The 15,879-nt window shown below is 41.9% G+C and overlaps 2 protein-coding genes across 6 annotated transcripts in view; both read right to left on the bottom strand.

The window, feature by feature from the left end:
• Positions 1-465: 465 nt before the first annotated feature.
• On the bottom strand, positions 466-15,264 carry ca10b (carbonic anhydrase Xb). 4 transcript variants are annotated; one of them, XM_066642549.1, is made up of 9 exons: positions 15,054-15,264; positions 12,721-12,795; positions 8,733-8,875; positions 3,936-4,145; positions 3,689-3,784; positions 3,448-3,520; positions 2,815-2,969; positions 2,433-2,662; positions 466-1,068 (listed from the first exon to the last, which is right to left on the bottom strand). In XM_066642549.1, the coding sequence occupies exons 1-9, from the start codon at positions 15,103-15,105 to the stop codon at positions 1,062-1,064; spliced, it is 1,041 nt and encodes a 346-aa protein (XP_066498646.1). In that variant the 5' UTR covers positions 15,106-15,264; the 3' UTR covers positions 466-1,061. The 4 variants fall into 4 exon arrangements, with proteins under 4 accessions (XP_066498646.1, XP_066498648.1, XP_066498647.1 ...); XM_066642551.1 differs by having other exon boundaries at positions 2,488-2,662; XM_066642550.1 differs by having other exon boundaries at positions 3,960-4,145.
• Positions 15,265-15,432: 168 nt separating this feature from the next.
• The window catches only part of itga3a (integrin, alpha 3a), a 34,833-nt gene continuing 34,386 nt past the window's right edge, over positions 15,433-15,879 (bottom strand). For both annotated transcript variants that reach the window (XM_066642466.1, XM_066642465.1), the window contains exon 26: positions 15,433-15,879. This exon is cut by the window's right edge and continues 614 nt beyond it. The gene's annotated coding sequence lies outside the window, so the exon portion shown is untranslated.

The raw sequence follows: 15,879 nt of genomic DNA, 5'->3' as shown, positions 1-15,879 counted from the left end.
CTTTGAAATGGTGGAACCGTGTTCTCTGCTCTGATGGAGCTCTGATTCCACTGGGATGATCTGGAGTGGTGTTTAAACTGAATTTATAAATTTAATCAAATTTAAAAATACTCTTTATTTACAGCCAATGCACTGTGATCCAGCCCCTGACCCTCTTTGATTATTTTGAGGTTGAATTCCATCACATCCTCACAGCTATATTTCAGAGTCTTAGAGTAAAGCTCTCCATGAAGAACAGAGACTATTACTGCATTGAAGAGAAACATACTCTTGGTCAATGTCTTTCATTTCAGAAATGTTGGACGAGCTTTCATTCATTTATTCATTCATAAATACCGTAAGCCCTTCTTCCTCATCAGGTTTTTGACAGTTTCACACACTCACTCAGTCACTCACACACTCAAGCCTGTGGACGGTGTCAGTCATTTCTATCATCAAAATACAGCAAATAATATTTATGCTTGTTTTATTTATTTATTTATTTCTGTGCAAATCACATATGATCAAACAGTAAAATTGTGAATAGAAGAAACAAACTGCTCTGTACTTCCTGAAGGAAGGAGTTTATTCTCCAGAGAGTGGGTCGCCCACACAGAGACAGCCCTGCCAGAGAGTCTCAGGTACACCCAGGCCACCAGGGGTCAGTGGAGAGGAGGATGCTGGAGAGACCCATCGCTGCTTTAATATTGTATTGGTGTTGATGTTTTTCAAAAATCTTCAGTAAACGAACAAAACCCAGATGGGTGTGGTAGCTCACTAAAGAGCCTGGATCCAAGGCCTGAGACATCAGCTGTGGACACAAGCTTAGAACATCCACAACATGATCTAGAAACTCCATATGAGCGGCCGGTTCTGGATATTGATCCTCTGAAACTGATACTGATCAGTTATTAAGCAGTCCAGGCCCATCAGTCCCTCTTTCTCTTCTCTCCTTTTCTTCCCTCATTGTGGGAGTGTGTTGTAGAGAGGTATAAAAACTGATGATTTTCTCCTCCTCTTCTCATGCCTGTGTTTTTTGCAGAACGGAGCCTCGGGTCCATCTTGACTACTTCAGCAGCCACTCATTCACTGTGGAAGGACACAAGGGGGCGTTAACAAACACAGCAGCCTGGCCCTGTCCAATCCTGCTACAGCAGTGTAGCTTCGCCCTTATTCAGTCTATTGCTTTTCCGCTACCTCTCCATATGCCCAGGATAGCTTGTTAGCTTGTACATAGTTAGCATTGTTAGCTTGTACATAGTTAGCATTGTTAGCTTATACATAGTTAGCATTGTTAGCTTGCTCACAACTAGTGTTGCTAGCTTGTTCACTGTTAGCACTCTTCACTTGTTCAAAGCAAGCATTGTTATCTTGTTCACAGTAAGCATTGTTATCTTGTTCACAGTAAGCATTGTTATCTTGTTTACAATTAGTGCAGTTAACTTGTTCACTGTTAGCACTCTTCGCTTGCTCACAGTCAGCATTGTTAGCTTGTTCACAGTTAACATTGTTAGCTTTTTCACTGTTAGCACTCTTCACTTGTTCACAGTTAGCATTGTTAGCTTGTTCACAGTTAGCACTGTTAGATTGTTCACTGTTAACATTGTTCGCTTGTTTACAGTTAGCATTGTTAGTTTGTTTAAAACTAGTGCTGCTAGCTTGTTCACAGTTAGCATTGTTAGCTTGTTCACAGTTAACATTGTTAACATGTTCACAATTAGTGCTGTTAGCTTGTTCACTGTTAGTGCTGTTAGCTTGTTCACAGTCAGCTTTATTAGTGGTTACATTTGATATGTACATTTGGGGCAGTGTGTGATATTTTACATTTTTAAACAGAACAGATATACCTTCACACGCAGCAGTGGGCAGTACTTTGTTTATGGATGGTTTAATGAGATAAACAGAAGCTCTGCATCTGCTGACATGCGGGCCATGGCTCTCCCAAATATCCCTGTACAGAGGGTGGAGGGATAGTTGTCAGGGCAGTGTGTGTGGGTGGGTGTAGTACCCCGGTACTGAGGGTGGAGGGATCGTTTTCGGGGCAGTGTGTGTGTGTGGTTGTAGTACCCCGTCACTGAAGGTGAAGGGATAGTTGTCGGGACAGTGTGGGTGGGTGTTGTTCCCCGGTACTGAGGGTGAAGGGATAGCTGTCAGGGAGGGGTGGGTGTTGTTCCCCGGTACTGAGGGTGAAGGGATAGCTGTCAGGGAGGGGTGGGTGAGTGTAGTACCTCAGTACTGAGGGTGTATGGATAGTTGTCAGGGTGGTGTGAGTAGGTGGGTGTAGTACCCTGGTACTGAGGGTGGAGGGATAATTTCAAGGTGGTGTGGGTGGGTGTCATATCCCAGTACTGAGTGTGGAGGGATAGTTGTCAGGGCAGGGTGTGTGTGTGGGTGGGTGTAGAACCCCAGTACTGAGGGTGGAGGGATAGTTGTCGATGTGGTTGGTTTCATACCCAAGAACTGAGAGTGAAGGGGAAGTTGTTGGGGCAGTGTGCGTGGGTGTAGTACCCCGGTACTGAGGGCGTAGTAGCCGGTTGTTGGGGCAGTGGCGCCCCCGCTGGTTGTAGTTGATGTTGGTGCGGATGCAACGCTGGTGGAGCTGCTGAATAGGTCGGATGTTGTCGCTCATGCTCAGGAAGATCTCAGTCGCCTGATTCTGACTCAACAAACGCAGAGACTGCATCTACACAACAAACACACAATTATTCACAACAACAACAAACACACAATTACAACAAAAAACACACAATTATTCACAACAACAACAAACACAACATTAATACACAGAGTGTATCGAGGTGTGTATTTCGGGTTTGTGTAAGTGTGAGGCTTTACCTCTATCGGGGAGACGTACACAGGTTTGTTGATAAGGATCCATGTTGCTGTCTCAAGACATGGAGGGACACTCATGGAGCCGTCGTAGGTGATAAACCGAGATGTCTCTGGAAACAGTTCATCCAATTGCAGCCCCTTCAGCAGATGGGCGTCATCTGGAGTGACAGAGACACAGGGACAAAAAGAAACAAACCTGGGGCAGGACACACTGTCCCTCATGCTTACTGTGGTCTGTAAGGTGGAGGCTGTTTTTGGGATGTTATTCCAAGTGGTTGCTAGGGTGTTGGTAAGTGGTTGCTATGGTGACACCAGTGGTTGCTAAGTTGTCAGGCAAACTCCATTTTGCTCTCAGCTGCACAGATTTAACTAAATACGGGTGATAACGGTTCATTCTTTATTAAAAATATGGATCATGAACTGTAAAATGTTTATAAAAATATAGTCCCTTTGTGTCTCACACTGTCCCTCACCGTCCTAACAGAAGACTCCATCACTGTCCCTCACCGTTCTAACAGAAGACTCCATCACTGCCCCTCACCATCCTAACAGAAGACACACACATGCACGCACGCACGCACGCACGCACACACACACACACACACACAGAGTAAAGAGGAGCTAAGTCAGTCTTACTCTTATATGTGATTCTGGTGATGGTTTCTCTGCTCAGCATTCGGATCAGGAACACATTTGTTGGCTCTGAAATCTGGAAAAGATTAGAGTCCATTAAATCCTGGTGCAGCTTCCCAACCCAGAACCAGAACACAAATAATATCAGCACTACAACATTGAGATACTCTCCATTCACCAGCAGAGGTGGGCACTTTCTCAAATACTGTACTGCACAGTGTGTGTGTGTGTGTGTGTGTGTTACCTTCATGAATATAGAGATTACTGCAATGCCGTTTGGACTCTTCGCTGCATCGCTGTAGTTTAAATATAGATCCTGATTGTAGTGGATTAACTGAACCTAAAAAACAACAATAAACAAACAATACTCACACCTTACCACTTAACTCAGAGCAGTGTTAGCTTGTAGCATAAAGCATTATTGATTTGGAGCTCCTTAACGAGCAGGTGATTCAGAGATTTGTGTTAGAGACGGAACTAGTGAGTATTACAGTGTCAGTGGTGATGCTCCAGACCTCTCCAGGAAACGCTCGTCCATTCAGCAGGTGTTCAGATCCCTGGTGGTCTTCGCTGCCAAAGTGTAGTCGGATCTCCTCCAGCCTATAGCTGTAACCAAGAGGACCCCCGGACACATTCACCAGGTGGGATCTGTCTGGGCGCAGGGACACGTGGTGACCTGTGTTGTACATGGTTCCACTGATCTGAGGAAAAACACAGCACAGAAGCAGCTCTAACAAGAGTAACTAATGACTTACTCCTTTCATTTGATAGGGGCTGTATCTCTGCTCTGGTGCTGCTTGACCTTAGTGCAGAATTTGATACCATAGAGCAGTGGTTCTCAAACTTTGGTACGTGAAATAGCAAGCAGTGGTACACCAAATGACCTCGAAAAATGTACTATTAATTAAGGAGCTTATTCATAACTGAAAATTTGTGACGAAAAAAGTGTTTGTGTAAATTACATAATGTTTCACAGTTTTCATATTCATGTTCCAATGTAATGCATTTGTGCAGTAGAAAAATACAATGTGCTATGCATACACCGTAATGGATTACATCTGTAAGAGAACAGTAGGGGGCAGCTGTTTTTTTCCAGGGAGGGAACGTGACCCCAGTTTTTTGAGAAATATTTATAAAGAAAGCCCAGTTTCAGTCTCTTACTGGATGTAAGCAAAGGCTAGAGACAGACGTGAGCAACTTGGATTTTATTATAAAACGACAAAGCAAAAATGAGAAAGACAAGCCGAGACTAAGCCAGAGGAATACTCTGGAGCCCAGAGGGACTAAATCCAGAGGCAAAAATAGAAAGAAACTAAGTGAGAATTCTGTACACATGCAGACACAATATAAGAAAACACTCAGCTAAAGGAAAACGTGGCCATTCTTTACATCATTACAGCCCTAAAACACAGTTTAACACAGCGCTGCACTTCCTTCACCTACTGCTACAAGCGCAGAGATCTGCTGTGACCTGCTCTCAGCGCTGTGCTGTTTTCACCTGGAGCCTGTTAAAGCACATAACTGATATTACACTGACCTGTCTGCGTTTTCAGGGGCCACGTGTTTCTGTGTTAAAAATCAAAGGTTTTGGTTTGATAATTGCCACTGTCATAGATCATGTGATGCTAATTGATAGGCTGAAAAATCTGGTAGGAATAAAATGATCTGCTCTCTCTTGGTTCAGATCCTATTTGTCTGATTGATATCAATATGTGTATCTGAATAATAAATGCTCAAATCATACTTTAGTTAAATATGGTGTTTCACAAGAGTCAGTGCTTGGCCCTCTATTATTCACCCTCTATATGCTGCCACTGGGTGGTGTAATCCAAAAGCATGGTTTTCAATTCCACTGCTATGCTGACAACATCCCGCTCTATGTATCAGCAAAACCAAATATTGTCATCGGTCTAAGCAAAATAATACTGTCTAATAAATATTAAAAACCAGATGACAGGAAATTTTCTCCTATTAAATTCAGAAAAGAAACGATCTTACTACTAGGTCACAGTACTGATAAATATAAACTTGTTAATGCTGCAAATAATCTAGTTTATTCCTTAGTAATACCCAGTCATCCATTAAAAATGTTGATATTGGTTTTTACTAAATTCTTACTAGATCTTTTTATTTTTTTGGTGAAAAGCTCTTCTTACTGCAAGAAAATGAAAAGCCCAAGATAACCTTCAATTTGTTCAAAACGAGGTTCTCTTATCCCTACACTTTCACACTGACAAATAAATCCTCTGGGTTTATAAATCTCTAAATGGTTTAGGCTAGCAGTATCTCACTGAACTTCTCATTCCCTATACCCATAACGTACACTTTCTTCACAGGAAGCTGCAGGAGGAAGTGCCTTTTCACACAAACCTCCTTAGCTCCTGTTATTGTTCGAGGCTCAGACACACTCTCAGTCTTTAATTCTAGACTAATACCTACATTTTCCTATGTCATTCTGCCATTGTTGCAGTTTTTTTAGTTCGTTTCCTGGTGACCAGACCTTACGGGTCCTTTATGAATCTTGCTTCCTCTGAGTGTTACTTCCTTGCGCTCTGAGGGAGTTTTTCCTGCTGCTGTTGCTCTTGGTCCAGACCTGGATCTGTGTGAAACTGTTTTGTGATGATATTCCTTGTGAATAGAGCTTTATAAATAAACATGGACTGATTGGTAGGTGCACGGCACATTGAAGCAGCAGGTAATGTCACAGTCACACAGCTCCAGGGTCCTGGAGGTTGTGGGTTTGAGTCCCGCTCCAGGTGACTGTCTGTAAGGAGTTTGGTGTGTCCTTCCCATGTTTGTGTGGGTTTACTCCGGGTGTTCCGTTTTCCTCCCACAGTCCAAAAAAAAAATAACCCACACGTTGGTAGGTGGATTGGACTTGAATCTGATCTGATTCTGATCTGTGGGGTTAACTCCATAGGGGGGCGCTGCTGAGATGCAGCGTTGGTGTAATGGTGCAGCAGATGGAGCCTAGTTCCTGCTGATGGTGTTTAGAGGCTAAAGCAGTGAATTATGGGAAGGTATTTTCAGGTGACGTGAGGCAGGTGCAGGTGAGAGAGAGAGAAAGAGCACTACACTTTAGCACCTGCTCTCTCTCTCTCAGTCTCTCTCTCTCTCACTCCCTCTGTCTCTCTCTCTCTCTCTAGGTCTCTCTCTCTCTCTTTCTGTCCCCATTTAAGCCAGTGAACAGAGAACAATGAGCACTGTTTCTGGCAAATATATGTGGTGTGTGTGTGTGTGTGGTGTGTGTGAGTGTGAGTTTGTGTGTCAGTGTGTGTGTGTGGTGTGTGCATGTGTTTGGTGTGTGTTTGTGTGTGGTTTGTGTGTGTGTGTGTGTGTATAGCAGATGGTGTGTAGTTTAATCTCCTGCAGCAGATGCAGAGCAGCATTAATCAGGAGCTACCCCACTTTACACCACCACCACTTTACCCCTCCACCCTCTACACCATCACTTTACCCCTCCACCTTCTACGTCATCACTTTATCCCTCCACCCTCTACACCATCACTTTACCCCTTCACCCTCTACACCATCACTTTACCCCTTCACCCTCTACACACTCAGCTTATATCTCCACCATCAGTTTACACTCCCCTTCACCCTTTATACCATCACATTACCCATCTCTTTACACCACCATTAGTTTAACTCCACCCTAGATGAGATTTTGGTGAGTTGTTAATGAGATGTTTGTGAGTTGTTGTTTAGATGTTGGTAAGTTGGTTTGTGAGGTGTTGAGTTTTTTGTGAGATGTTGAGTTGTTGATGAAAGGTTGGTGAGTTGGTGAGATGTTAGTGAGTTGTTGGTCGATTGTTGGTGAGATGTTGGTGAGTTGTTGATGTGAGGTTGGTGAGTTGTTGTTGAGATGTTGGGGAGTTGTTGGTGAATTGTTGATGAGATGTTGGTGAGTTTGTGAGATGTTGGTGAGTTGTTGGTGAATTGTTGATGAGATGTTGGTGAGTTAGTAAGATGTCGGTGAGGTGATGAGTTGTTGGTGAATTGTTGATGAGATGTTGGTGAGTTTGTGAGATGTTGGTGAGTTGCTGGTGAATTGTTGATGAGATGTTGGTGAGTTAGTAAGATGTCAGTGAGGTGATGAGTTGTTTGTGACATGTTAGTGAGTTGTTGGTGAGATGTTTGTGAGTTGTTGGATAGATGTTGACGAGCTTTTGATGAGTAATTGATGAGATGGTGAATTGTTAATGAGTTGTTAGTGAGCTGTTCTTAGAGGTATGCTGTGTGTTACCTGTTTTCCCCCTGTGCTGAGGCGGATGGGAGTAAGGAACGGGTCAAAGATCAGTCGACGAGTTTCAATATTCACCGGAGAATGTGAGATGTTGAGTTGTTGATGAAAGGTTGGTGAGTTGGTGAGATGTTGGTGAGTTGTTGGTCGATTGTTGGTGAGATGTTGGTGAGTTGTTGATGTGAGGTTGGTGAGTTGTTGTTGAGATGTTGGGGAGTTGTTGGTGAATTGTTGATGAGATGTTGGTGAGTTTGTGAGATGTTGGTGAGTTGTTGGTGAATTGTTGATGAGATGTTGGTGAGTTAGTAAGATGTCGGTGAGGTGATGAGTTGTTGGTGAATTGTTGATGAGATGTTGGTGAGTTTGTGAGATGTTGGTGAGTTGCTGGTGAATTGTTGATGAGATGGTGAATTGTTGATGAGTTGTTAGTGAGCTGTTCTTAGAGGTATGCTGTGTGTTACCTGTTTTCCCCCTGTGCTGAGGCGGATGGGAGTAAGGAACAGGTCAAAGATCAGTCGACGAGTTTCAATATTCACCGGAGAATGTGAGATGTTGAGTTGTTGATGAAAGGTTGGTGAGTTGGTGAGATGTTGGTGAGTTGTTGGTCGATTGTTGGTGAGATGTTGGTGAGTTGTTGATGTGAGGTTGGTGAGTTGTTGTTGAGATGTTGGGGAGTTGTTGGTGAATTGTTGATGAGATGTTGGTGAGTTTGTGAGATGTTGGTGAGTTGTTGGTGAATTGTTGATGAGATGTTGGTGAGTTAGTAAGATGTCGGTGAGGTGATGAGTTGTTGGTGAATTGTTGATGAGATGTTGGTGAGTTTGTGAGATGTTGGTGAGTTGCTGGTGAATTGTTGATGAGATGTTGGTGAGTTAGTAAGATGTCAGTGAGGTGATGAGTTGTTTGTGACATGTTAGTGAGTTGTTGGTGAGATGTTTGTGAGTTGTTGGATAGATGTTGACGAGCTGTTGATGAGTAATTGATGAGATGGTGAATTGTTGATGAGTTGTTAGTGAGCTGTTCTTAGAGGTATGCTGTGTGTTACCTGTTTTCCCCCTGTGCTGAGGCGGATGGGAGTAAGGAACGGGTCAAAGATCAGTCGACGAGTTTCAATATTCACCGGAGACTGTTTCTTCCCAGCGGAACACAGATTCCAGGCCGTGTTCACCAGGCCCCAGAAAGAGGGAACTGCAGGGGACAGGGCAGAGAAAAAGAACAATAATAATTTTTTTAAATTTACACATTTTTTATCACTAAAACATATTCACTTTTCTTTCTGTGCCTTTAAGATTTCTTTATAGAAATATATTCCTATTGCCTCTCCAGGACTGTGCCTCATTCAAAGAGCAATCTGAGTTGTAGCACTTCTTATAACCAACTGATGAACTGTTGGGCGAAATTATACTACTGTAGGCTGAATGGGTGGGACTTAATGGGTGTAGGCTGAATGGGTGGGGCTTTTAATGGGTGTAGGCTGAATGGGCAGTTGGGGGTTTGGGGTTTTGCTGAAAGATCGAGCTGTGCAGGTAGTTTGGGTTGTGGGTGTGGGGGTTCATGTGTGGTTTGAGGGATGGGGAAATGGGGGTGTAGGTTGTGTGCTGCAGCTACAGCTCTAACAGATGCTGTCTAGACAGAGAGAAATCTTATCTGGAGACATGAGTGAGTTACAAGTGCTTTTCTCCCTGAGCTGTGACAGAGAAACAACTGAGCTGAGCTTCTAGGATTTACTGTTTCGCCTTAAATGAGGTTTAAGGTTGAATCTGGTGATTACTGTAAATCTTGTGCATTGCTGAATATGTTCTCCTTATGGCTCCACAGCTGAGAAAGTCTAGAACCTGTTTAGAGTGCAGGTGAGTTAACCCACACTTGTGTGCAGAAACCCAGCAGAACCTGATCTGAACTGAATTCTAGACTCAGAGACGTGTTCTATTCTCTCTCTCTCTGCACCCCCTTTAAAAAATAACTTTGATTAATAATCCCAACATAATGTGGGCAACAATGAAGAATTTTGCACAGAAAAATATTTAAAGAGTTTCTGGAGAGTTGCTCCGACATTAAACACTCCAAACTCACCCCAGCACTGTGTTTTCTGCTCAGTGACCTACATAAAGCGCTGCTTCCTGAAATAGTGCAGGAACCACACACTAATCCTGCTTTTGTTCAGAAACAATCGCTCAGTAGTGCAACAATTCCATTTCAGTCTGAATGATTTCACTCTGAATCATTCTCATCATTCATCCAGACCAAGAGTGATGCATCACTGCATTGAAGCATCAGGAAAATACATTTTAATACAACAATAAAAGGAAGCAGATGTAGAACATGGAAACACTAATAAACAAACAAACAAACAAACAAATAAATAAGGTGCTGATGAAGAGGGAAGACTGTATCTGAGCAAAACTATTCACATCTTTCACAGTATTCCAAAGTTTTATTTAATCTCTTAATATTTTTAATTCCTATGGTTCTCTTTTTTAAAATTTCCCATCTCACATTTTCTGTTAATACTTCTAAATACACTCTAGCCATTACATTAGCCTGAAAACAGCTAGAATAACCACAGGGTAAACAACTGCAATACCAAAGATGTCAAAAAACAAAACCCAAACAAAAATTAACAATAACACACCAACACCAAGAAACACCCTAACACAGAGCAACACCCTAACAAACACCCACAATAACACTCCAACAACGAGAAACACCTTAACAAACACCCACATTAACACACCAACACAGAGAAACACCTGAACAAACACCCACAATAACACAGACACAGAGCAACACCTTAACAAACACCCACAATAACACACTAACACAGAGCAACACCTTGACAAACACCCATAACAACACACTATAACAGAGGAACACCTGAACAAACACCCACATTTACACACCAAGGCTGAGCAACACCTTGACAAACATCTACAATAACACACTAACACAGAGAAACACCCTAACAATAACCCACAATAACACACCAACACTGAGTAACACCCTGATAAACACTCACAATAACACATCAACACTGAGCTACACCCTGATAAACACCCACAATAACTCACCAACACCGAGCAACACATTGACAAACACCCACAATAACACACCAACACAGAGAAACACCCTGATAAACACTCACAATAACACATTAACACTGAGCAACACCCTAAGAAAGACCAACAATAACAACACACCAACACTGAGCAACACACTAACATGAGCAACACCCTAACAACACCCAAAATAACACACTAACACAGAGCACCACCTGAACAAACACCCACAATAACACACTAAAACAGAGCAACATCTGAACAAACACCCACAATAACACATTAACACAGAGCAACACCCTAACTAACACCCACAATAAGACACCAACACAAGCAACACACTAACAAACACCAACAATAACACACTGACACAAACTCCCTGACAAACACCTACAATAACACACCAACACTGAGAAACACCCTGACAAACACCCACAATAACACACCAAGACCAAGCAACACCTGAACAAACACCCACTATAACACAACAAGACCAAGCAACACCTCAACAAACACCCACAATAACACATTAACACAGAGCACCACAGGAACAAACACCCACAATAACACACTAACACAGAACAACACCTTGACAAACACCCACTATAACACACCAGCACTGAGTAACACCTTAACAAACACCCACAATAACACACTGACACCGAGCAACACCTTAACAAACACCCACAATAACACACCAACACATAGAAACACCTAAACAAACACCCACAATAACACACGGACTCAGAGCAACACCCTAACAAACACCAACAATAACACACTGACACAGAGCATGTGGTGTGATGTGTGTTTATGTTTGTGTGTGTATGTGTGTGGTCTGTGTATGTGTGCGTGCATGTGTGTGGTGTGTGTTCGTGTGTGTGTGTTGTTGTCTGTGTGTGGTGTGTGTGTGTGTGTGTGTGTGTGTGTGTGTGTGACTGAACGTCGCCTTGCTTTACCCAACATCCACACTAAGCAATCCATACTGTTCTCTAGATGGTTCCCAGATGGTGGAACAAGCTGCCTACATCCACCAGAGTCCTTCGCCGTTTTAAGAAACTCCTAAAAACTGAGCTCTTTAGAGAACACCTGCATTAGCCAGTATTACTATCTGATGCGTATAGACATACTCTTTTAATGTTGCTGTCACGCCCTTGTCCTGTCGTGTCTGTTTTCCCTGCCATGTGCTCTCTTAGCACATGGCTCTGTTTGTTATTGTCCATGTCTCCGCCTATGTCCCACCTTTCTTCCTCCCCCTCGTTATCTGTTCCAGGTGTGTCTTGTCTGTGTTATGTATTTAAGTCCCCTTGTCTCACTTCCTCTTGTCGGTCATTTGTTTTGTTGCTTTGCATTGTTGCTTTGTCATGTCGCTCAGTCCAGTCTGTCTGTCTCTGTCATTTCATGTTGTTGTTTCATTCCCCAGGTCATGTTGTTTAGCCTTCTAGTCTGTCCGTCTGTCTGTCTGTCTTTCTCTGCTGTTTCTCGTTTCACTTCCTAGTCATGTTGTTGGGTGTGCCCCCTTCCTTAGAGCTCCTGTTTCTGCAGTTATTATGTAACTATGGTAATGACTGTGGATTAATTTCATGAAATAAACATGAAGCTCTTTATGAGCTCCTGTGAAAAAGATCTGAGCGAATGAGAGGGAGAGAGAGACAAAGAGAGAGATAGAGAGATAAATAAAGTGTGTGTGTGTGTGTGTGAGAAAGCAAGAGACAGACAGAAGAGAGAGAGAGAGAGAGAGAGAGAGAGAGAGAGAAAGAGAGAGAGAGAGAGAGAGAGAGAGAAAGAGAAATCCAAATGATAGACACATAAAAACCCCAGCAGATATATTTCTCCTGAAATATTCATCTACGCAGAAGTGGCAGAGCAGGGAAGTGTGTGTGTGGTTGGCGAGGGGTGGGGGGGAGGCTGATAAATGCTAAACAACTAAAAAGTCCTCACATTTACACACAACACTGTCATTCCCCCTTCTCTCACCTGGTATAAAGGTCCCCTGTACTGAGTCCTTGTATGCCCACCAACCATCATGCAGCTTGGAGGAGATGGGTTGTGCTGTATAAATACGAAAAAAGCCATTAACAATAATTAATATGAAGTAAACATTCTTTACACATCACAATATTAAAGGTACTTTCAAACACAACTTTAGATTCCATCAGTTTAGCCAAACACAGTCATCACTCATTCACTTCAAATGTATTAAGTCAGCGGCCTTCAGCTCCTGATTTTAATTTTCTATTCCACCTTAAATGGTGCAGCAGTGCAGAAGGTGACATTGGACCATAAATAGTACTCTTAAGCTTTAAACAATATAGCAGTATTTAAGGTTTAGAGTTAGTTAAGGTCTAAGTTTAGGGTTAGAGAGGTCTGAATGTAAAATGTAATGATCATATGAAAGGTTGCTAGGGAAACTGGTGTTGGTTCGGTGGGATCTATGTGCAAGTGGATGTCATAGTATTTTAAAGGGTTGCAAGTGTGTTGCTAAATGGTTGCTATAGTATTTCAGAGGGTTCCTATGCTGTCACTTAGTGGTTACTAAGGTATCCAAAGATAAATAATAGTGGTAAATAGTTTCTACTTTAGATTGGTGGCTTCTAGAATATTCATGGTAGTTGTTAAGATTGGTCTGTAGTAGAAGACCATTACAGAGTGTCTCCACCCTGAATAGTGATCTAAACTGTAAAGGTTCAAAAGCTGTGTCAGAAACTGCATCCTGTCAGCCATTTTGTAGAGTTGTCTAAATTCTAGTGGACAAATTGAGAGACTGTCACAAAGTGGCTGCCATCATAAACAGGGGATGTACACTCTGAGGAGGTCAATTCAGACACAGCTTATTTGAGGTATTGTGGGGAATTTGCATGGTGCTTCCCCTTTAAAGAATATTACTAAATAGAGAATCAATTATTTAAAATCTTCTATCTGAATAATAAATAATATTCCATATATATATGTGTGTGTGCGTGTGTGTGAGAGAGAGACTGTGATGACTATCACAGTGGTGCTGGTTCTTAATTAAAGCTCCACTCGGCTCCAGCACTTTGACAGGGCGGATAAGCCGCCAGATGCATTATGGATCTGCTGCTTGGGGAAAGTAGGTCAGAGCCAGGATTTTGTTTTATTTTATTTTTATTCTGTTTTTATTACATCATCATTCCTTTCACCTCCAACTCCGGTTTACATCATTACATCACCAACTCCAGATCCCCAAAATCCCCCCCCAAAACTCTTTGATCTGACAGCTATGACTGACCACAACAAACAGTATATGGAACACACACACACACTTAAGGCCATACACATCCAAAGCTCTGAAAGTATAATACAGAAGATTGTGCCAGAAGATACGTGCCCTTATGAGGGTCAGGGGTCGGTTGCACAAAACTTAATTTGAGATTTTCAAATTTTCAAAATTTTACAAAAAAGTATAGTACAGTAGTAAGTGAGTGTAGTACAGTAGTGAGTGTAGTATAGAAGTGTGTAAGTACATTAATGTGGAACTAATGTAGATATGAGGTTAATGCAGATTTGCTGCTGAGCTACTGAGGAGTTTGATAGTAGGTAATAAAGAGTTAATGCAGATTTACTTGATGTCATGAAAATTCATGTGGAGTTATTGCCGTAGAGTTAATATTTAGCTACATTAGAGGTAAGAAGAGAGTGCATGCAGTGAAAGTGGAGTTAGTGTAGTATTAATGTAAAGTTAGTATTAAATTAGAGCAAAATTAATGTAGTGTTATTGTACAGTTTGGGCAAAATTCATGTAGGTCTTGCATAAAGTTAGCATATATTTAATTTACAGTTAATGTAGAATGTAGTAGAGTTAGTTAAGAGTCCAGAGTCCATTTAGAGTGAAGGGATGATAAAGTAATGAATTATTTTGGAGATAATATATAAAGTTTACAGAATTACTGTAAAGTTATGTAGAGTTCATATAAAGTTAATGCAGAGTTAGTGTACATTTAATGTAGAGTTTGTGTAAATTTAATGCTGAGTTAGTGTAAAATTAATGCTGGGTGTAATTTTAGAATAATGTTATTTTAGAGAGTAATTTCAGAAAAACCCACTGTAAAACTACACCAACCCCATATTAACTTAACATTAACTGTAATTACACGTGAATTCCAAATCAATTCCCAAAAAAACTATAAGGACTGTAATATTTAAAAACTCAGTTGAGAGCCTTAAACCTCAGCTTTAAACGAGAGAGAGAGAGAGAGAGAGAGAGAGAGAGAGAGAGAGAGGGAGTGAGAGACTGATAGAATGAGTAAGAAGGAGCAGAGATGGAGTGATGATAGAGGAGTGATATTTACCCTCCGTGATGATGATGATGAAAATGACAGTAAATCCACAACGTAGACGCATCCTCCACTCAGTCCATCATCCCCGCTCCGCGCGCGCTCTCCAACCTCTCTCTCTTTCTCTCTCTCCGCGCGCTCACGACGCTCCCTCAGTTCCGGGCGCGCGCGGAAGCCCAGCAGCGCGAGGAGGAAGACGATATTAAAGAATTCCATCCAGCCCTCCTCTGCCCATCACCTCTCTCTCTCTCTCTCTCTGAGTGTAGTTTCAGTCTTCTCCGGCAGGGTGGTATAACTGAATAATATTTCACACAGTGACCAAAAACATGGCGCAAGACACGACGAATGTTAAACACACACACACGTGAATAAAGTAAAACATGAAACCTATTTTGTTGAAATTTTATTATCACAAATCACATAGAATTTCAGGTCAAAGCAGAAAATAAAAAAGATTAAAGCGTGTAAACTTCCGTTCTTTACAGAACACTGCACACAGAAAAGATGTGAACATGCGCTCAGACAGCTCCATCTTTGACCTGGAGGCGGCGCTGTCTGAGGGCATTTCTCTCTGAGGATTGAACCAAGGCTTTAAGGGGGCTACTACGGAGTGAATATGCTGTAAGTGAATGCAGCTGTTGGCTTTTACTTAGTGAAAGGTAAAATAAAGACATGTAAATTCACACAAACAGCATTCAGTCAGTAAGTCTATAGATTATAAGCAATAATCAATAAAGAACAATCAAGCAGTCATCAATAATCAAAATCAATATTCTGTCATCAAAAATTAATCATAAATAATGATCCTCAATAATACTCTGCAGGAGCAGCTCCACTCAGT

This window comes from Hoplias malabaricus, chromosome 13 (assembly GCF_029633855.1).
Source record: "Hoplias malabaricus isolate fHopMal1 chromosome 13, fHopMal1.hap1, whole genome shotgun sequence".
NCBI classification, from domain to species: domain Eukaryota; kingdom Metazoa; phylum Chordata; class Actinopteri; order Characiformes; family Erythrinidae; genus Hoplias; species Hoplias malabaricus.
Note: the sequence above shows the minus strand (reverse complement) of the source record. Positions and strands in the feature narration are given on the sequence as shown.

What these genes read in the sequence shown, in the direction of transcription:
- ca10b (XM_066642549.1), bottom strand. Translation starts at nt 15,105, where the DNA reads ATGCGTCTACGTTGTGGATTTACTGTCATTTTCATCATCATCATCACG. An exon ending in TAATCTCTATATTCATGAAG is followed by an intron (nt 3,521 to 3,688) that starts GTAACACACACA and finishes AATCTTTTCCAG; the next exon opens with ATTTCAGAGCCAACAAATGT. An exon ending in CACCAGAATCACATATAAGA is followed by an intron (nt 2,970 to 3,447) that starts GTAAGACTGACT and finishes CTGTCACTCCAG; the next exon opens with ATGACGCCCATCTGCTGAAG.